At 42.2% G+C, this 22729-nt stretch overlaps 1 protein-coding gene across 1 annotated transcript in view; it reads right to left on the bottom strand.

Moving 5' to 3' along the window:
• TER94 (Transitional endoplasmic reticulum ATPase TER94) overlaps positions 1 to 22729 on the bottom strand; it is a 53097-nt gene that overhangs the window by 10903 nt on the left and 19465 nt on the right. Inside the window, exons 5-13 of the mRNA XM_080276326.1 lie at positions 16099 to 16240; positions 15644 to 15763; positions 15301 to 15407; positions 13928 to 14108; positions 9169 to 9362; positions 8072 to 8221; positions 4939 to 5035; positions 4567 to 4694; positions 2951 to 3064 (exon numbers count right to left, since the gene is read on the bottom strand). Coding sequence (XP_080132452.1) covers positions 2951 to 3064; positions 4567 to 4694; positions 4939 to 5035; positions 8072 to 8221; positions 9169 to 9362; positions 13928 to 14108; positions 15301 to 15407; positions 15644 to 15763; positions 16099 to 16240 — 1233 coding nt within the window. The remainder of the gene's footprint in view (positions 1 to 2950; positions 3065 to 4566; positions 4695 to 4938; positions 5036 to 8071; positions 8222 to 9168; positions 9363 to 13927; positions 14109 to 15300; positions 15408 to 15643; positions 15764 to 16098; positions 16241 to 22729) is intronic.

Below are 22729 nucleotides of genomic sequence, written 5' to 3'. Positions count from 1 at the left end.
TCATTTCTGGCCATTTGTTTAGAATGGAGGGGAAGGATTCATCCTAGGTCCACGCTGAAATTTCCAGCATGACAAGAGAGAAGATTGACATGTTTCATGTATTATCACTCTCTTGCCTCTCCTTCCTTCTACACCTAAAATTGTATGGTATAATGGTACAGTATAATCTATATTATAATGATCTGATTTCTTTATGACTGCCAGTTTGTTGCCTGACATTGGGCGGACGTTACCGAAGGCAGCCTCCGCTCTAAAGCTGCCAAAGGCAACCTTTAGCAAGCTAAGACTCTCAAATTGTTACAAATTTTATTACACACCTCAAACTTCTTTCTTCCCAAACAGCTTCCAACTACTATTGTGAAGTATTTAGTTGGATTTGGCACCTGATTTAACTTCCAGTCCACAGAAAACATCAACTGATATGACCGACCCCAATATGAGGATTCCTTTTACAGAAAGCATGACATCGTTTTTGGCATTTTACGTATTATTACAAAGATATCCTGATAACTACAAATAACCCATTCATCCTGAAGATGAATTTTATAGCTGTTGCAGCTAACTGGATTACTGTATTCAGCAAGGAAGACCCTCTCTCCTTATAGTGATGGGGTTCAAGGTTACACCTACACCCTCCCATTCTGTACGACTCTCTAGAAAGGAATAAAGTCAATATAAGATGGCAGGAAAATTAGATGGATGTGTGGTGCAACCTTAAACACGAGGCCTGCAGGGCAAGGACTGCTCAGGGGAAGGATGGAAATTGAATGTATTGGCATTGTGATGAGGAGGGGTAGGTTGGGATGATCTGGACAAGTTGAGAAGACGGAGGATGACAACTGGGTGCGAGGGTAAGAAATGTGAATTTCAGGGGCAGGGTTGCAAGGCAGACCAAAATAGACCTGGGACATGGTCAAAGAGTGTGATCTCAAGGATAAGGGATTGAAGAGTGTGGCTGCCAAAGATCAAGCAGCATGGAAAGCTGTCACTTGGTGACCAGGGCCGATGCATGCAAGCATGTTGGTGCCTTTATAAACAATATGAAGAATAAAACAGACATCATTGTAGTGAAATGGTTATCAAATGAGATACACAACAGCTAACCTCTTGTGTATTACAGCCTTCTGGGGCTCTTTCTAGAACATGATGAAATACATCATCATCATCATCATCCAGACCTCCATTCCCACCCTAGGGCAGGGTGAGGAGTAGCAACATCCAGACAGCCCAAATTTGCCCAATCCAATGGGCCAGGCTTCCATTCACTCACCATCCAAGCCCCCAGAATCCTGGCTCAATCTGATATGCCAAAAACATTCACCACATTCTCCAGCTTCACATAAACGTATCCGACTGAGTCAATCCGGATGCTGTCACGTTAAAACGGGGCGTCAAATCCCTGATCATGCGCTTCTCCTCTCAATATTCATCCAGCCTGCTTGATCTCTTGTCAGTCCCCTAGCCTCATCGACTTCCAAACTTCTCCCTCAAACATTCATCCACCATATCCCTGCACCTTCTCCTTGGCCTACCTCGCCTCCTCCCTCCTGCAAATTCGCTCAGATATACCTTTTTCACCACTATATTGTTATCCATTCTCTCCATATGACCATACCATCTCAGTACATGCTCTTCAATTCTGGTGTCCACAGATCTCCACATGATCAAACCATCTAAGTACACTCTCTTTGATTCTGGTGTCCACCAACTTCCTCACTCCACATCTTTCATGAATCACTTTATTTCCTATCCTATCCACTCTCTGTACTCCACATACATTCCTCAACATTCTCATCTCCACTGCTCTCACACTTTACATGCCACACCACAGTTTCACATCCATATATTCAAGATGGCACTCCCTCATATAAGCCTCATGCAGCTGCAACAGTGAAGCCTCTGTTTCTTATCAAGGCCTTCATTGCACCAGCTGCATTCCTTCCTTGTGTCACTCTACTTTCCACTTTTGCACATTTTCCTCTCTTTTCTATCACTGTACCCAGGTATTGGAACTCTCTCACCATGTCTAGTCTCTCTCCTTTCACTGTAACATCGCACTGGGAGTCACCTTCTCTCTCTGTAACCATCACTTTACTCTTTTCTGCATTTACTCTCAAGGCACGACGCTCATCATCAGCAAAACTCTGCACTAGATTTGCAAGTAGTATTGCATCATCAGAATACAACAAATCTGAGATATTCCATCCATCACCATTCATTACCAGAGCCATCCCCCTCTCCATTACTTGTGTTTTTACTTCTCTCATCACCCATCCATATACATACTGAACAACCATGGGGACATCACACAACCTTGTCGCACGTCCATACCAACTGTGTACCATTCACTTAGATGGCCATTCACCCTTACACATGCTTCATTACCATCGTAAAAACTCTTGATGGCATCTAGCAGCTTACCATCTACATTGTACATGCACAAAACCTTCCACAATCCTTCTCTGTCTACTCTGTTGTATTCTTTTTCCATATCCATTAATGCCACAAACACCTTATAGTCTTCCTCACAAGCCTTCTCCACTATCTGTCTTACTGAAAATATTTGAACCACACATCCTCTGTCACTCCTAAATCCACCCTGTTGATCACTCACCAGGAACTCTGATATCTCTTCTACTTTCTCTATAATAATTCTTCCATATACATTCCCTACCACAGTCAATAAACTTATGCCATGATAATTCTTGCACTCGCTTCGCTCACCTTTATTTTTGTACACGCGTACAATCACAGCCTTCTTCCACTGCTTGAACAGTTTCACTCATCTATGCCTTCTTACGTAACTCCAACAATCACTTCATTCTGCCCTCTCCATTATACTTAATCATCTCTGCATACACCTCATCAACCCCAGCTACTTTCCCACATTTCAGCCGTTTCACAGCGTGAATTACAAAGAAATTTTTATACAACAATCGCTGTGGCTCACCTGGTTGATAACTCTGTCTGCTGCTCCACCAGCATCACCAACAGAGCCTCCTCGAGCCTTGGCAATACTGTCCAGCTCATCAAAGAACAGGACACACGGAGCAGCTGCCCGAGCCTGGAGGAGCAAAAAGACAACAGATAATGAGTAAGGTGTAACACAGGTGGTAATCATCATTAATTACACTTTTCTAACAAGACAAAAATCACTAACCAATTTCAGCTCAGCTGATGCCCAAGTGCAATCAGACTGGAGGGTCAATTTGAATAGTTACAAATGAGACTCATTCCTATGGTTCACTGGGTTTAATGCAAGAATACAATTTTCAAACTACGGTATGGGGGTGACCCAGTTCCATCAGACAAATACAAATTAATGCATAACAACAGATTTCGTTTTGAGACCCTAAACTTACTTTAGCGTATGACTGTGGTAACAGTCTATCAGAGGTGGTGAACACCATTCAGTAGCATATTTCAACCTGCTGATAATCTATTTGTCTATCTGTAACCTGAACCCTGACAGGTGGCCAAAAATGAGCTGCCTCCATGTTATCCTGTTCTGCACCATCAGGCTGCTCTGTAATAATACTTTACCTGAACAGCTAAATTATGATAATTTATTTATAATGGCTTCAATTTGCAAGTGTTCTACATCAAAAAAGAAAAAAAAAAGAAGAAAATGCTTTCTGAGTTATAGTATCATCATAAAGTATCGGTAAAAATACATCCCTGAACACTTCAGGGAGAAAGAGACATTTAAATAATGGGACTGCTGGTTTGTTCATTTTATGGTAGCTCTGCACCTGCAACAAGCATTTCATGATGACAGATATAAGGCCACACATCCTTGAACAAATAATAAATGCTGTAAAAAAAAAGCAATCAGACAAACTAAACAATAAACTATGGCAACTAGGATTTGAGTGTGTGTTATGTTCAAAATGTCTAAACATCCCAGGAAAAATGTACAAATTTAAACAACCCAATTATACAATATGGTTGCTGTTAAGAGTACCTTTATAGTCTTGAAACTGAGTCAGACTTTATGAATGATCTTATTTAAATGACAATAATAACACTCGGCTGGAATATCACTTATTTTGTTCAGAATCCGAGAAGAGTAAAGGAGTTTGCTACCAACCTTGGTATTAAAACACTGACTTACTCGCCTATAAAACTGTTATTTGGTCAGCAAAATGCTGTGCACTAAGACAATGCCCAGGGAGGGGGGGACTCCTGACCCCTGCTAAGCCTACCCACCCTAACCTTTCCCAAATTTGCCTCAGAAGTACCACTCATGGGGAATCCAAACAACACTGATACACATATGCATAAACACTTCTTTGACTTAAAAAGAACTGTGATAGTAAATGGAATTGATGTGTCGGAGCAAGAAGGGGTGCACAGAGGACCTCTGAGCAGGTAGAAGCCGAATATTGGGAAGGAGGGTGCCAGAAATGCCACTTTGGGGGATTTTGGGCCCACATCATGTATTATGCACATTCTGTGCATGCTATGAAAACATTTAGAACCTGACCAACAACTACAGTAATTGTACTGTACTATATACAATTAGTGTTGTGAGTTAAGCTGACTAAAAAAGCACTGATTACCCACCTTGTCAAACACATCTCGAACATTGGCCTCTGATTCGCCAAACCACATAGTGAGAAGTTCGGGGCCCTTGATGGAAATGAAGTTGGCTTGACATTCATTTGCAATTGCCTTTGCCAGCAGTGTCTTACCTGAACGAATGGACAAGTGGTTATTATGACAATGTACTCCTCCTCCTCCTGCTATTTTCCACAAATAAATAGGTAGGGTACAATCCAAGGAGAGGAAAAGTATTCTTGCTACTTCCTGAACATTCCATTAGTTACAAAAGGCCTATTATACTGATGATGCTCTGAACAGGCATTGTGAATCTTAGCACGAGGTCTCAGCCTAGGCAAACAAGGTGTGTACAGTGCAAAAAAAATTTGTACTAACCACATCCTGGAGGTCCATAGAAGAGAACACCTTTGCTTGGTGTCATACCAAACTTGAGGAACTTGTCTGGGTGCTCCACTGGATACTGAACCAGCTCCTAAAGACACAAATAAAGGGCATTCAAGCATAACATAATTCTGAAGTAATAAAACTTTAAACAATAAAACTCTGAAAATAGGAAGTTATTCTGGAAAGAGGTGCAGAAATATAGAAGTGACAGTGGAAAGAAATGTAATGTGAAGGATGTAAGTGGTTGATTATTAATCCATAGGGATGAAGTAAGGACCAGATGGGAAGAATATTTTGAAAGTCTGATGAATGGCAGTGGAGAGAGCAAAGTGACTTAACACGACTGGTCTTGGGGATGTACAGAGAAGAAATGCAGTGCCAAGAAACGTGACACTCGCAGAAGTGAAGAACGCTGTGAAGTGGCTGAAAATGGGAAAGCAGCCGAGGTTGATAAGGTGTATTTAGAGATGAGTAAGTGTAGCGGAGAGAGCAGAATGAAGTGCTTACTGGAGATCCATAAAAAGGCAGGGATGAGTGAAACTATGCCAGTAGAGTGGAAAATGGCAGTGATTGTACCCCTGTATGAAAATAAATGTGAGAGAAGTGAGTGCAAGAATTATAGTGGTATAAGTCTACTGAGTGTTGTAGGGAAGGTATACCGGGTATGGAAGAATTCTTACAGAGAAAGTAAGAGATATCAAAAGTCCTAGTGAGTGACAAACACAGTGGCTTTAGAAGTGGCAGAGGATGTGTAAATCAAATATTTGCTGTTTGACAGATAGTGGAGAAGGCTTGTGAGGACAATAAGGTGTTTATGGCATTTATGGATCTGAAAAAAGCATACAACAAAGTAGACAGTGGGACTGTCAAAGGGTTCTGCGCATGTATAGAGTAGATGATAAGCTGCTAGGTGCCATCAAGAGTTTTTACGATGGCAGTGAAGCATGTGTAAGGGTAAATGGGCATCCAAGTGAATGGTTCACAATAAATTGAGCGTGCGGCAAAGTGGCGTTATGTCTCCATGGTTGTTCAACATACATATGGATGGAGTGATGAGACAAGTAAAAACATGAGTTGATGGCATTGGTAATGAATTGTGATGGATGGAATATCTCAAATTTTGATGCAGTGCTACTTGCAAATAAAGGACAAAAACTTTGTAGATTAGTGCAGAGTTTTGCTACGTCTGTGAGCGTAGTGCCTTGAGAGTAAATGTAGAAAAAAGTAGTGACGGTTTTCGAGAAAGAAGGTGATTCCCAGTGTGATGTTACAGTGAATGGAGAGAGACTGGAATTGGTGAGAGAGTTCAAATGCTTGGGTACTGTGAAAGAAACAAGAGGAAAATGTGCAAAAGAAGTGGAAAGTAGAGTGATACAAGGAAGAAAAGTAGATGGTGCTATGAAGGCCAAGATATGAAACAGAGGCTTGAGTGTTGCAGCTGCCTGAGGCTTACACGAAGGAGTGTTAGTGCCAACTTGAACATGTGGATGTGAGGCTATGGTGTGGCATAAAAATAAAAAGTCAGGAGTGAAAGCAGTGGAGATGGGACTGCTGAGGAATGTATGTGGACTACGGTGAGTGGACAGGATACAAAATAAAGTGATTCGAGAAAGATGTGAAGTAAGGAAGTCTGTAGGCATCAGAAATAAAGAGAGTGTACTGAGATGGTTTGGATATGTGGAGAGAATACATTAAAAAAAGAGTAGTGAAAAGGGTATATCTGAGTGAATTAAAATGGAGAGATGAGGCAAGTTAGGCCAAGGAGAAGGTGGAGAGATATGGTGGATGAGTGTGTGAGGAAGAGAGGTATGGAAGTCGGTAATCGAGCTGACTGGATGGATGTTGTGAGAAGCAGTACAAGATCAGGAATGTGGCACCCTTTTTTTAACGTGACAGCGTTTGGATTGACTCAATATGATTATGTGAAGCTACAGGATGTGGTGAAAGTTCTTGGCGGATCAGATTGTGCCAGGATTCCGGGACCTAGAATGATGAGTGAATGGAAGCATGCCCCACTGGATTGGGCAAATTTGGGCTGTCTGGACGTTGCTACTCCTCACCCTGCCCTAGGGTGGGAATGGAGGTCCGGATGATGATGATGAAGATGATGATGATATGACACTAAGGTGTGGCACGAAGGGTGGGAATGGAGGTCCGGATGATGATGATGATGATGATGATATGACACTAAGGCGTGGCACGAAATGAAAAGTCAAGAGTAAGGGCAGTGATGGGACTGCAGAGGAATGTATGTGGAGTACAGAAAGTGGACAAGATATATACAGTAATAATGTGTTACATGGAAGACGCGGAGTGTGGAAGTCTGTGGACACCAGAATCGAAGAGAGTGTACTGAGATGGTATGGTCATGAGGAGAAAATGGACGACAATAGTTTGGGGAAAATGGTATATCTGAGTGAATCTGAAAGAGGAAGGAGGTTAGGCAAGCCAAGGAAAAGGTGGAGAGAGACAGTGGATGAGTGTGTGAGCGAATATGAAGGAGGGAGGAGGCGAGGTAGGCCATGAAGAAGGTGAAGGGGTACGGCGGATGTGTGTGTGAGGATGAGGGGTATGGAAGTTGATGAAGCTAAGTTAATGACAAGCGATCAAGCTGACTGGATGCATTTTGTGCAGAGAAGTATATGACCAGGGATCTGGCACCCCTTTTAACGTGACAGCGTTCAGATTGCTTCTATCAGATAGGTCTATGGGAATCTACAGGTGGTGAAATGTTTTTGGCCTATCAAATGAAGCCAGGATTTTGAGGGCTTGAATGATGTGTGAATGGAAGTGGCCCATTGACCTAAGCAAACTTTGGCTGTCTGGACACTGCCACTCCTCACCCTGCTCTAGGGTGGGAAAGGAGGTCTGGATGATGATGATGATGACAATACAATAAAACTACACAGTATGGGTGACTAGACTTTAAACCTTTGAATAACAGTTGTGTGATCCTCATCCTTCATACTGTATACAAGCAAATGTTCTTCAAAGTTTATTTTCAATATTCTGTTGAGATATCTTACTTTACGAATACAAAAAATAACATTCTGTACATTATACTGAAAAAATGCATTAAAAAAAAAAAAAAAAAAAAAAGGGGGGGGGGGGGGGGAGAACGCACCTGTAGCTCCTTTTTGACATTTTCGAGGCCACCAACATCGTCCCAGGTTGTGTTTGGCACCTCCACCACTGTCTCCCTCAAGGCTGAAGGGGTGCTCTTGCCCATTGCAAACCGGAAGTTGTCCATTGTCACAGCCAAAGAGTCCAACACCTGCAAGATATTTAATAAGCTTAGGTGTAAGTAGCTCTACTACACTGAGTCATGTAAGATAATAACAAAGTCACCTGTTGTTGTGGTACAGGCTCATTTGGAAGATAAAGTCTGGAGCATGTTATAGTGGAAAGGCCTGTTCTTCAATGCCAGTCACTGTAATATTTAGTAGCATGGAGAACAAAGAATCAAAACAAGCACCGAAAATGACAAGTGCAGAGTAAGACAGGTAATATATACAGTACGGATGGGTAATAAGGAATAAAGACCTGTGGGTACCATACTCATTTAAATAGTCTTTTTACTGGGCTCAGCTTGGTTCACTTACCAGGATATGACTCTCATACCTGTATCTACCAGGTATACGACCTTTGACTCTGAAATGAGCATAGAGAAAGAAGGATACAGAGAAGGGTTTGCTATCAGTTGCACCAGACAGCGTGTCTCTGTAAGGATGTGAAAGTGTGGCAAAAGGAGGAGAGGTGGTGCTCAATAGAAAGTTAGAGGAAAGGCTGCAAATGCTGCAGAAATGAAGAGGTGAGTTAGACAGTAGTTCCAGGCATCTCTCTTGGTTGTTACCGGGAGAGGGACGGATGGTGGGGACTTTTATGGCCCCCCAAACCCCCAGGGACTCCGAGGCTTGGTGTTTCAATGCCATTTTTAACAAAATTTTACAAAGGAAGTGTTGTGCATAATGTGCATGCAGTTTTGTGCTGACAGTTAGAGGAACCTGTACTGGAGAGCATGCTGGCCTACTCTCTGTTACTATAAACACTGAAAAAGTTCAGCAAAGGGGGATGGACAGAAGCGAGTCCCGAGGGCTGACAAAACAGGAGCTCCAGTTTTCCCCGTCATCAGCTTTCCATCCACCTTAGGAGTAATGCCTGTTCAACTGGTGTTGCAGTCTATTCCCTGGCAATGAAAATATAAAATCCAGAATTCTGTACCTCAGCATCAATCTGATCATCATCAAGGTCAATGAGGTCCATCTTCTCTCGGATCTGCTGGAGTGCAGCCTCTGAGCAAAGTGCAGCCAAATCAGCACCAACATGGCCATGTGTCTCTGCTGCAATCTGCTCCAGGTCCACATCCTCTGACAGCTTCATGTTCTTGGTGTGGATTCGCAGCACCTCAAGTCGACCTACAAAAAATAATTGTTATTACATCCATCCATCATCCAATCCCATGTTGCCCCATGAGGAGCGTAGGAGCCCAGGGCTAGGCAGTTGGTCCTGACATTTAAGATTCTTTCATATATTATGCTACTTTTCACACCATCAATAGTTTTGAATCAACTGTTGTGCTTCAGAAATGCATCACAACAGCTTGTGTACCTTTATATTCGGCTCCACAAGTGTCCAGACTTTAACACCTGAATAATGTAATGCCAGTGTGTTCTTAAGGTCAACTGCAAGACTCCAGTGAAGCAATTTCTAATGATTTTCTAACATAACAACAATAATAATAATAATAATAATAATAATAATAATAATAATCCATCAATCATCCAATCCTTTGTTGCCCCATGGGAAGTGTAGGAGCCTGGGGCTAGGCAGGTTGGTTCTGACATTTAAAATGAGTGAAATAAAATAATACTCCATCCATCCATCATCCAATCCTACATTACCCCATGAGGAGCGTAGGAGCCCAGGGCTAGGCAGTTGGTCCTGACATTTAAAATGAGACTGACCAGCCTCACTGATCCCTGAGTGGCATTACATGAGCATTCAACCCCAACCACCCTTTGGCTATAACCCTTCACCAGCTCAATCCGACTGAAGTGCAATAATTACCCACTAAACCACCAGGCACCAAAATTTGGTTATATGGCTACCACCCAGCATAGTAAATGGTTTCCTGGTGTACAGGAAACCATTTGGCTTGTCACTCAGTGTAGAGTCACCCACAGGCAGAAGGAACAGGAAAGAATGAAGGAAAGACAGAAGAGGATGGGAGGAAAGAAAGATGGAGAAGAGGAAAGGGAAGACACCCGACAGCAGCACTACATCAAGTGAGTGGATGGTGAGTCCCCCCACCTACCACCAATAATAATAATAATAATAATAATCTTTCTGTCTAGACAAAGTTACGTATAAAAGTGGGACGCTGCAAATCAGCCGACATCTGAAACAGGGAATACACAAAATACAGAGATGCCACTGCACCTCTCACAAAATCCTCATTGTATGTTGCCTTTTAAACATTCTTTTTTACTATCTGGTCCTCAGTAAAAAGAAGCTCCAATTTCTTGTGCTACCTATAATGCTGATTTGCCACTTTCCCCCAGTTTTCAGTAGCAGTTGTACAGAAAAAGTTGTGTACTTTTGGAACATATTAATGACAAAGAATCCTGGGTAGATTTTAAGTAAAAAATGCTATACAGTTTCAGCATGGGGCCAATGCTCAACCACTGCAATGCAATGATTACTGATATCCTTGTAGGTTTAAATTATCTCCCTCATTATTCACATACAAGGTCACCAGTAACTGTGTAATGGCTGATAATTGGATCCATGCTGATAAAGAATTTTTTGCTCGAAATCAACCCTAGAGTCACTTCCTTAAGTTAGGGTGTCAAGTCCCAAGACACCCTGTCTAACAGACTTACTGTACTGGGCTAACATGAACTACTACTCTTACTACTACTACTACTACAGTAATCCACATACTATCCGGACGCCCATTTTCTGGACACCCTACTTACCCGACATTGTGGGCCTGGACCTTAGGAACCCAAAAATGGCCAAAAAAATATATATATATATAAAAATAAAAAATAAAAACCTGAATTTTTCCCGCCCGTAATTTGAAATTGCCGCACGGCACCGAACAGCTGGTTTACACCATGGTCCCTTCACCCCTTCCTTCCTTCCTTCCTACCCCCTCCCCTCTCCCCTCTCAGGGCTGCCATTTGGTATTTTTCATTACCAAATGTGGGCCAATCTGGTAATGAGAAATTCGTTTGGTAATGAATCAGAGTAATGCATTACCAAACGGATTTTTCACAAGTATGAGGATACACAGGATGGAGATGGTGGATTGTTTGCTCTCTCTGATTAATCTGCTAGCCTACATAGCATGAAAATAATCAACATGCTGTTAATTATAAAGAGAGTGATTACATGTATTTCCACTTGTATATATAATTAGTGAAGAATAAATGCTAGCTCTACGATTTTGATAATGAAAAGTTAAATATAATAATGAAAACTGAGGTGTTTGGTAATGTGGCCGTTGCGACCTGGCAACTCTGTTTCCCCGTTATCAACAGTTACTGCCTAACCTCGATGGTGAGTCGATGCTTATCGAAGTGGAAGCCACACATGCTTGTTGTATGTGAATAAACAGCGAATAAACTGCAATACCTTGCCACTAGACCACACAGGAATTTACAGTGTTGTGCAGTGTTAAGAAATCAGAACTCAAGAGTGCAAAGGATCAACTGTGGAGTGCAAATTGGTGGTTGAAACTGGCATGGTGCAGTTAAGAACAATGTGCAGTGTTAATCAATTATAACTCACAGTGCAAAGAACTAAGTGCAGCACAACACTGGAGTACTGTACGTGCTTCAAGAGCATTTTCACCACTGCCAAAACCTTAGAAAAGCCGGCCACAAACGTACTGTAAGTACCCTGGCTGAGGTACAGTCACTTCTAATTCCTCATTCTTTGGTTCCTTTTCATTTATTTCATGCTTTATGTCCATTATTGGTGTAAATAGGGTCTTAAATAGGTTTATATAGGTGCTATACATGTCCGGTAGAGAGCTATTTAGGTGGCTTTCAAAGTTAGGCTGGGTTAGTGTCCTTAAGTACCAGTCCAGGAGCCAGGGGCACACTTTCCGGACGTGCCTTTGGCTCTATTACATCGGATAGTAGATGGATTACTGTACTACTGCTACTACTACTACAACTACTACTACTACTACCACCAATATCCACTCACTAGAAGTAGTGCTGCCTATTTCTTCTTTGTCCCTCTTCATTCTATTTATCTGTCTGACACCCTCTCTTCCTACCCCCTCTCTTTTCTGTCACCTGTTATTACTCTTCTTCCCACTTCAGGTAGCTCTACGACTACTGACAAGCCTAACGGTTTCCTGTAACCCAGGAAAACCATTTAAAATGCTGGACAATAACCATACAACCAAGTTACAGGATGAAGTGGAGCCTACTATGGTGTCCCTGTCAAATGGGTGAAAATGCAAATGCGGCATTCATCCAGGAACCAAACCCCAACACTATTCCCTGCCCCTCACTCTGGCAAGACACTATCAGCCACAAGGGAACACTGATTCACTGCATGAGTCAGCCCTACAGACAGCTGTCTGCCAGTGGCTGACAGGTCTCCCTGTGTGTGTGTGTGTGTGTGTGTGTGTAATTCACCGGGTCGGTCAGGATCACTTGATGGTAGTGATGGTCAGCTTTTACCCTCCCGGAAGGGAGCTGAGAGCTCATATAGTCCGATCTAAGGGCAAGGCTGTGACCTTCACACACGCACACACCCGTCCCCTTGCTCAAGGGGGACAGTAACCACCCACTTCGTCAGTGAAACTTTTTGCAACCTGAGCAAGACGCGAACTCCCGCCCACGTGTGTGTGTGTGTGTGTTTATTTACCTACTTACCTATTTGTAGTATACAGGAATTGAGCAATGCTCGTGTTGTCCTGTCTCCATATCCACATTTATCAAGTCTACCTTTACACACATGAATGTTTTTCTCATGCACCACCTCTTTGTCTAAGTCGTTCCAAATATTTAAGTATTTACCTAATATACCTAATTGTGATATACACGGAATGTACTATGCTCGTGGGTTTCCATCGCTGTTTCTCAATAAGTAGAATTTAACTTTAAACTCGTTTAAGTGTGTGTGTGTGTGTGTGTGTGTGTGTGTGTCCAACCCTGGACATTGGCTTCACAGCCTGCTACCAAGGCCCAGCAGTTCTCCTGCATACCATACACCTCTACATGTCACCACTTCAGCGCTAACACCCACCATCCATATTGAATACGTGCTAGGGCTATCTCATACAGGACTAATGTATTGGTATTAGCAGAGGTTTTTTACGACATGTCGGCGGGTCTTCTGGTAGATCAGTAAAGCCTGACTTAATGAAACTGAAATCCTTGAACTGTTCCCTGCCCCAGCCGGGATTTGAACCTGGGTCCGTTAGGATTGCAGGACACCTCTCTACCGATTAAGCCATCGCCTCCCCCAGACAGACTGGGGTTGATCAACAACTACTACTACAATTAATGTCAGAATCCACCTTCCAAACCCGCTGGCTGTGAAAGGGTTTAATCATAGGACAAAATAATATCCAAATGCACCCATAACAACCTAGACTTGGTGATATGAATGAACACAACTTGGAAAGAATAAAGAAACATCAAGATAAATAGGAGTCATTATCATAAAAGAATATCTATGAATCATTTACCTTTTAACAACACAGGAAGAAAAATGGGTATTATTATATTTTAGCACAGTCATTACAGCAGACCCTTACAAGACAACAAATTAATCACTTAGTTCTTCCAATGGTCATCAATCGTTATTCTAAATTTAGTAATTCAACCCAACAGTTTTTCTACATTTAAAACAGACAGACATACATACCTAGGCAGAAACACACACACACACACACACAGAGCAATCTTAAAACAAGTACTTACTGTATTCTACTGCATAATAAGTGAACTACCTGTGGTGTCTGGGATGCTGATGTCCACCTCCCTGTCAAAACGTCCGAAGCGCCTGAGGGCCGGGTCAATGGAGTTAGGTCGGTTGGTGGCAGCCATGACAATAACATGTGACCGCTGCTTGAGGCCATCCATCAGGGTCAGCAGCTGCGACACAATGCGTCGCTCCACCTCACCGTGTGTCTGAGGGTTGTGACATGCTTTACCATCATCACCTTAACAACAACATTTTGCTTTTATCTTGGGAAGGTTTTCATGACAATTGCCATTAATCCATTCAATAGTGACTTTTTTTCTAACCAGTTATGTTTAGGAGTGTTCTTCCCATTACAATCAATCGATCCATTACAGTAACAATTTTGTTATGTTTCCACAGGATCTCAATGACTATAACCACAAACCCAGTCTGTACAGTGACAATACCTGCTGTATTTAAGAAGGCTTGCTGTAATTATAAACATTAATCCATTAACTAAAATGATGTTTTTGCTATGCTTAGGAAGGACCTCAACGACTATAGTCATTAATCCATTCAGTAACTTTTATTCTGCTTTCAACACTGCTAAGACTCCTCTGACACCACTAACCTGTTCACAATGAGACCTTTTAATTTTACTATGGTTACCAATAGACAATTCCCTCCATTACAAGATGGGTTTTTGGAGTTGGGAGGATGAGGTGAACAGTATCAACTGGATGCAACTACATTCCATTTCTGGACTGAGTATCCATTCATCCACCATCCAATCCTACATTGCCCCATGAGGAGTGTAGTAGCCTGGGGCTAGGCAGTTGGTCCCAACATTTAAGATGAGAGTGACCAGCCTCACTCATCCCTGAGCAGCACCACATGAGCAATAAACCCAACCATCCCTTGGATATAAACCTTCACCGGCTCAATCCGACTGGAGCGCAATAATTACCCACTAAACCACCAGGCGCCAAAATTTGGTTATATGGTTACCACCCAGCATAGTAAATGGTTTCCTGGTGCATAGGAAACCATTTGGCTTGTCACTCAGTGTAGAGTCACCCACAGGCTGAAGGAAGTGGAAAAAATGAAGGAAAGAAAGACAGAAGAGGGAGTGTAAAGTCACCCGTAGGCAGAAGGACAAGGAAAGAATGAAGGAAAGAAAGACAGAAGAGAATGGAAGGAAAGAAGGATGGAGAGGAAAGGGCAGACACCCGAGAGCAGCACTACATCGAGTGAGCAGATGGTGAGTGCCCTCACCTACCACAAAGTATACTTGCACATATTTTATTCTGAAAAAAAGAATGGCACATAATAGTGGTTTACTGAACTAGATATTAAAAATGGCACTAAAAGCTTAGACTATAATAATTTTTCAGACAATATTCAAAGCAAAATCCCAACCTTTTCTCGTTTAGGGGCAATAGCATCAATTTCATCAATGAAGATAATTGCAGGCGAGTTCTTCTCAGCTTCTTCGAAGGCCTTCCTCAGATTGCTTTCAGACTCACCTGTGAATCAAACTGTTCAGTTAAGTACAGAATTTAAAGTGGAAGAACAAAACTTTCCATTAATTCTAAAGGATGCCACATGTAACACAATAAAAAATTAATGTGTTACCAAACTGAATACCTCATGTTATTCTTTTCCTCTCACTCAATGTTTCAACCTACCATAACGGACAAGTCATGGCCAAGCGTTGTAAATTCTCATGAGAAGAAGACAGGCAAAATCAGGATGAACTTACCAGCCAGTTTAGACATGATCTCAGGTCCATTGATGAGGAAGAAGAAGGACCCTGTCTCGTTGGCCACCGCCCTCGCTATCAGGGTCTTACCAGTACCCGGTGGTCCATACAACAAAATACCTACACAAGTAGCATAGATTATAACTGGGTAATAAAGAACTGAATAATACATGATGCTCTTAATCAAGATCATTAAGAAAAAATCACAGAAAATGTAAAAATCACTGTAGTGTAATACCTGCATAACACACTTTTTAGACAATAAAAGTTTGATGAAAGGCAAATAATAAAAGTACTATTGTACAATATCCGAACCACCTGAATGTGATGTTAAATTTTATTTTCAAACCAAAGAAAAGCTAAAATAAAGAAAGTGCGCTAAATCATTCAAAGCAGAGTGTGAATGGCTTGGCTGTAAAGGTTGAATCACTATTTAAAAATGTGAAAAGCCGTACCTCGAGGCGGTTTGACTCCAATGGCCTTGAAGAGTGAGGGGTGACGCAAAGGAAGCTCAACCATCTCCTTAATCTGAGCCAGCTGCTTCCGACACCCACCAATGTTGTCATACCCAACCTCGTTCAGTTGTTCCTCCTCTTCCTACACAACAGCAGGAAAAATACAATGAGATGCTAGATACATTTTTATACACTTACAGAGCCTAACTCCTGACTCCAGAAATGTATGTATCATAAATGCCAGCATGTATGTCGACCCCTAAAATTCTGAGGTGCAATTTGGTAAACAGAGGCATGGAGGAAGTTGAGATACGGAAAAGAGAGTTACATGTAAAGAGGATGAGAGAGGGAAAAGATTAGAGGCAGAGTAAGATGGGAGTGGATGAGGAAATTGGAAGGAATTTGAGTGTAAAGTGGAGGGAATGTAAGAAAATTTTCTGGAAGAGGAAAAGAAAGTTAGACAGGGTGATAGAAGAGTTAGTAGGGGAGTGAAAGATAAAAATGGTAGACTGATAGTGAAGAAAGGAGAAAAAGCAAGCAGATGGAGAAAACATTTTGAGGAACTGTTAAACATAGGCAATAAAAGTAATGTAAGTACAAGTGGCTGGGGAATGGCTGGGAGAAGGAGGAAGGTGAGAATGGAGGAAGAGATAGGGTAGGACAGTAGTGGAAGCAGTGAAGGTAGTCAAAATGGGGAAAGTCCCAGGAACTGATGGAGTATATGGTGAAATGCTGAAACATGGGGGAGAGATAGTAGTAGAATGAATATGGAAAATGTACAGATTGGCCTGGGAGGAAGATAGAGTCCCGGAGGACTGGAAGTCAGGTATTATTATTCCCCTGTACAAAGGTATAATACAAAGGTAAAGGGGATAAAAAAGTATGAGGTAATCATAGGGGCATTTGTCTTCTTAGTGTATTAGGAAAAGTACTGTATATGGAAGGCTACATATTGATGGAGTTAGGGAAATAACAGAGGAATTAGTTGGAGAAGAACAGGGAGGTTTTAGGAAGGGGCTGTGTAGATCAGATATTCGTCCTTAGGTCTTTAGTGGGAAAGTTTCTAGAGAAGGGAAAGAAGTTATATACAGCCTTCAAGGATTTGGTCAAAGCATGACAGAGCAGACAGGCAAGGGATATGGAAAACATTAAGAATATACGGTATAATTGGGAAGCTGTTGAATGTCGTGAAGAGTATGTATGAGGATGCTAAGGCTGCAGTGTGTGGGGATAGTGAACCGGGTGAATTTTTATCTGAATGTTGGAATGAAACAGGGATGTGTCATGTCTCCAAGGCTGTTCAATCTGTATATGGATGGGCTTATAAAAGAGGTACAAGGTAGGGTAGTGGATGAAAAAGCAGCCTTAATGATAGAGGGCAGCATTGGGAAACTTCCTGTACTGTTGCTTGCAGATGACACTGTATTGTTAAGTGAAGATGAAGGGAAACTGCAAGTCTTAGCGAATGAATCTGAGAGTGTGTGTAACAAATGGAATCTAAATGTGAATGTAGGAAGAGTAAAGTTTTGGTCTTCGAGAGAAGTGAAGCCACAGAATGTACAGTGAGGTTGGATGATGAGGAAATAGAAAATGTGAGTGCATTTAAGTACATGGGTAGTGTGATGAATAAGAATGGAAGCTTGGAGAATGAAGCACTTAAAAAGGTACAACTGGGAAGAAAGGTTGCTGGTTCTTTGAGAGCAGTGATAAGAAATAGGGAAGTGAGCAAGGAAGTAAAAAAGTTGCTGCATGACAGTATTGAGATGTCAACTCTAATGTATGGAAGTGAAGCTTAGACCTTGTTGGAAGGACACAAGTCAAGAGTGAGAGCAGTGGAAATGAGTTATTTAAGAGGAGCCTGTGGAGTCACATGGAGAAACAGGCTGACGAATGAGGATATAAAGGAGTGTTGTGGTGTGGATGTGGATGTGATAGGAAGCGTTATGAGGAACACACTGAGGTGGTTTGGCCATGTGGAGAGGATGGAGGGTGAAAGACTGACGAAGAGAGTGTATGTGAGTGAGGTGGAGGGGGGAAGAGGGAGGGGGAGACCGAGGATGAGATGGAGGGATGGGGTGGAGAGGTATATGAGAGAGGGGGGTGTGAGTTGGGAGCAGGGCAGTGAAATGGCGGGGAACAGGGCGACATGGAGGTGATTTGTTTGTGGCCATCCCAAATGGGATCGAGGCATCTGGCAATAGATAGATGTTGAGTTATATGGAGAGACAGACTGACAAATGAGGAAGTGAAGGAGCACTGTGGTGTGGATGTAGATATGATAGAAAGTGTTAGGTGAAAAACCCTGAGGTAGTTTGGCCATGTAGAGAGGATGGAGAGCGAGACTAACGAGAAGAGTGTATTATGAGGTGAAGGGGGAGAACGGGAAGGGGTGGCTGAGGATGAGATGGAGGGAAGGAGTGGAGAGGTATATGAGTGGAATGCGAGTTGGGGGGAGGGCAGTGAAATGGTGGGGAACAGGGTGACATGGAGGCAATTTGTCTATGGCCACTCCTTACAGGATTGAGGCGTCTGGCAATAGTAACAGTAGTATTTCAGGTTTAGGCCTATATTCGCTGGATAAATTGACCCCCACAATAAGGCAGCACCACTTCCATCTGACTGTCAAGAATTTGTAAGTGTTATGCATGGCTCCACTGAACTGATGTCGGGGTGCACGAGTGGCGAAGTGATCATCGTTAAGTGTGTGATCAACAGACACAAGCAAGTTTGTAAAGCTGAGCTTGTTACTGCCTTTGCATTAATTGTCCATGCTGGACTCCACGAAGGTAGTTTTCATACCGGTACTTTCCACAACTTTCTTTCTTTCTATATTACCTTTGTTTGTGGAAATACAGGCAAACCCCAATTTATGATACCCCCAGATGCGTTACCCTGGAATAGTGATGGGATAGAATTACCACCCTACCCTGCCTATCGTTGGCCTACCCCCAGTTTAGCAATGTTTTGATTTTTTAAAAACCAATTTTTATTATATTTTAGACTTAAAAGTTTGTGCTTAGGTTGATTTATAAACTGTTTTTAGACTTAGATTAATGTGTTTTAGTCACACGTGGAGTCAACACTACCATTTGGGTTAAGGATTCTCGTCCATCAGACGAGGTATAAAACAGTGTGGACAGCTAGGCAACTCTCCAGAGAATATTTCGTGTCTGACCACTGAATATCTAACTTATCATGGAATACATAATAATAATTTAAGATATTAATAATTATGAAAGCCTTAAAGAGTACGTATTTCATATGCTGATGAAAACTGTTTACATTCGGGCTGTTCAAGGGAAAATGCCTTGAAAATACAAAGGAGTATGTAAATAAATGTTGGAAAATAAGAGAAGAAAATAATGGAGCTCAGCAACCACAACAGCAACTAAAACAACATAAAGACGGGCTGTTGAAAAGGCTATCCCGATCACATCATTGATCACATTCCCCGTCAAAACATTCACAATTCTCCGTCACAACAATTCACACGTTGGACGATTCTCTGTCATTCATACATTATTATTATGCATAACAGATGCTTATTTAACTGTCCCAGGACCGTTTGAAGGTGGTAATGTATACAATGCTGCTTCTTTTTCTCGAATGAGTTTGAATACAAGTCAGAGATCGCATTCTCCAGTGACCTTGACTGGGTACAAGCGAGATGAGCACTGGCTTAGGTTAGCTTCTTTTACACCTGTTTGGCCATTTAACTGGCTTTGAACTTTTTTCAGACTCATCTGGGTGGGTTTAGAACTTAGTTGGGGGAGAAACTCAATACTCAAAAATGCATCCCTATACATGTTAAACCTACCCCGAGATATGATACCCCGACCAGCCATGGGTCTTTACTTAACCAATTGCATCATTAAACCGGGGGTTGCCTGTATAAAATTTTCAGTCATTCAGGCTGAATCTCCACTGCATGACTTACAAATGTGGTGCGCAATCAATCACGGTAGCAAAGCTGTTCGAAACGCCTATCGTCTCTATCAATGGAAAGCCTACAGTAACAGCGTGTCAGATTCACACCCATCGTCTCTATCAATAGAAAGCCTACAGTAACAGCGTGTCAGATTCACACCTATCGTCTCTATCAAGAGAAAGCCTACAGTAACAGTGTGTCAGATTCACCGTCTTGAATAGCTGTTTCCCAGTTAGTGTTTGTTTATATTCATGGAAGGGTGCACAGCATAGGACACTCCTCACATTTTAGGTGTAAACACTCGTAATTACCAGCAACCATGACTCATTTTTATTAAAACCTCGTCTCGGCTACAGAAATTAACCAGATAAGAAATAGTACTATAATCACTCAATTATCCCGATGCTCCATATCCTGACATGCTCTGTATATGAACGTTAGGACTTGGCTCTATTATGTTCGTATCCGAATTTGTTTGTCCATATCCGAACATAAAATTTCTGACATTACCAGCTGGCCAGCCTACAAATTAAAAAAACTGGTTGGATGGCCAGCACGCCTCTCTGGCCACGAACGGGTAATAGACCGCAACCCACCAGCTGAGCAAAAATGGCCATCTGCCTCCTCATCGAACAGTATAAGTCCCCCGGCCACCTGGATCACTCGGAAGCTCTCAGCCATGTGAAAGTAATACGGACCCTAACCAACCAGCTGAGCAAAAGTGGCCATCTGCTTCAACACCGAACAGTCAAAGTCCCCCAGACGCCTGGGTCGCTCGGACACTCCCAGCTGTGTGTAATTTTTTTTTTTTTTTTCTGACTCTGGGCATAGGCTTCACAGCCTGCTATCAAGGCCCAGCAATCCTTCTATATACCATACACCTCCATGTCACCACTTCGGCGCTAACAACCACCATCCATACTGAATACATGCTAGGGCTGTCTCATACAGGACTAGTGTATTGGTATTAGCGAGGGTATTTTAACATGTCAGCAGGTCTTCTGGTAGATCAGTAAAACCTGATTTAATGAAATTCAAATCCTTAAAGTGTTCCCTGCCCCAGCGGGGATTTGAACCTGGGTCCGTTAGGACTGCAGGCCACTGCTCTACCGACTAAGCCACCACCTCCCCCCAAACACAGACCCTAACCCACAATCTGGGCAAAGATGGACACCAGCCTCCCTACCGAATGATCAAAGCCGCCTGGCCAGCCTCTCGAGCCGAGCTGCGCGCAGGTAAACGTGGCGTCACACTAGACAAAAAGTGACTAACATGTGAGCCAGTTTTGATAACCAAAATGGCTAGCACTCGACATGTCCGTCACACTTGTGTGTTTTTGCGAGCCGAAACGGCTAACAGTGTCGTCTGCCTTGGCACCTTGTGGTCATTTGTAAACAAGCCACCACGGAGTACCCGCTACCTTTTCCTCAGTTTCTACAACCTCCTAACGTACTTTAGCAACTCCAGAGCCACAAAGCAGTCTACTAGAGTTTTCCTTGCCACAGGATCCATATCGAAATCTGATTTCAACTTGTTTGAAGACAAAACAGACAGCCTCCGCAGGCTGGTCACCCGAGTGTCCGAATATTTATTTCACGTTATGGGAAAAAAATAAAAGTGAATAAAAACCACATGAATTAAATTGTATTTACGTAACAATTTTAGTTAAAGTTTCCTTCTGTGAATAACAGAATATTTTCTCACCAATTACAAAATTAATACAGGCTCATTTGAGTTCTACTCCCACCAACAAGCTGTGAGCGAGAATTGTTATCCATTTCGCCTTGCAAGCGAAATCTCGCTCACCGTTAGTCAGTTTGGCTAGCGGGTCGCAAAACTGGCTAGCATGTTAGCCACTTTTGTCCCAGTGTGACGCTTCCTTAAGAGAACCTAACCCTCCAAATAAGCAAAAATGGCCATCCGTCTACCTATTGGATAATCAAAGTCACCTGGCCAGCCTCTCAAGCAGAGCTACACACTGGGAAAAGAACTGAATCCACCAGCTGAACACATATGGCCATCTGCCTCCCTACTGAGTAGCCAAAGTCACCTGGCTGGCCAGTAGAGACATGGCAATGATGTGTTTAGTGGCAGGTACCGCACATGCACTCTCAATGTCCAGCTCCATTGGTTGGAGAAAGAGGAGTTTTCCGACATTTGTTAAGTAGTGATGGAGGATACCAGTGACTAAATTTAGATATGATATCGAAAACTCTGTTGGCTAGTAACAGTGGTATCGATTACCAATACTGATAGCTAGGTAGTTTCATAATTGTATACTTTTCAGTCCAATGAACATAAAAATTTAATAAAATTACTCACAATGAGCTCAGCCCGTTTAAAATAATTACATGGCCACTATTTTATGGGAATTTGAGCACCAAAAGTACCATTCAGAGCACAAATAAATCTTAAACTCATCACTTCCCTATGAAATAGTATTTTTGAAAATACATATTCAGTTACTTGGAAAGTATATTTTAATACTCACAGTCATCGATACGTAGCCATCAGTATTGATACTTGCAGATAAACAGTTAGTGTCAGAAGTATCAATATTTTGGTATTAATACAGCCATCATTAGTGATTATGTTAGCCACTAGACTACATGGAATTACTATACACCAGCTGAAGGCTAGCGGATTACAATGCCTGTCCACCATGAGTGGTAAGTACTGCAGAGTACTTTATTCCATCCACTC

The sequence above is a fragment of the Coenobita brevimanus genome, chromosome 65 (genome assembly GCF_032717465.1).
Source record: "Coenobita brevimanus isolate Jiangsu-jjx chromosome 65, ASM3271746v2, whole genome shotgun sequence".
Taxonomy (NCBI): Eukaryota; Metazoa; Arthropoda; class Malacostraca; order Decapoda; family Coenobitidae; genus Coenobita; species Coenobita brevimanus.
Note: the sequence above shows the minus strand (reverse complement) of the source record. Positions and strands in the feature narration are given on the sequence as shown.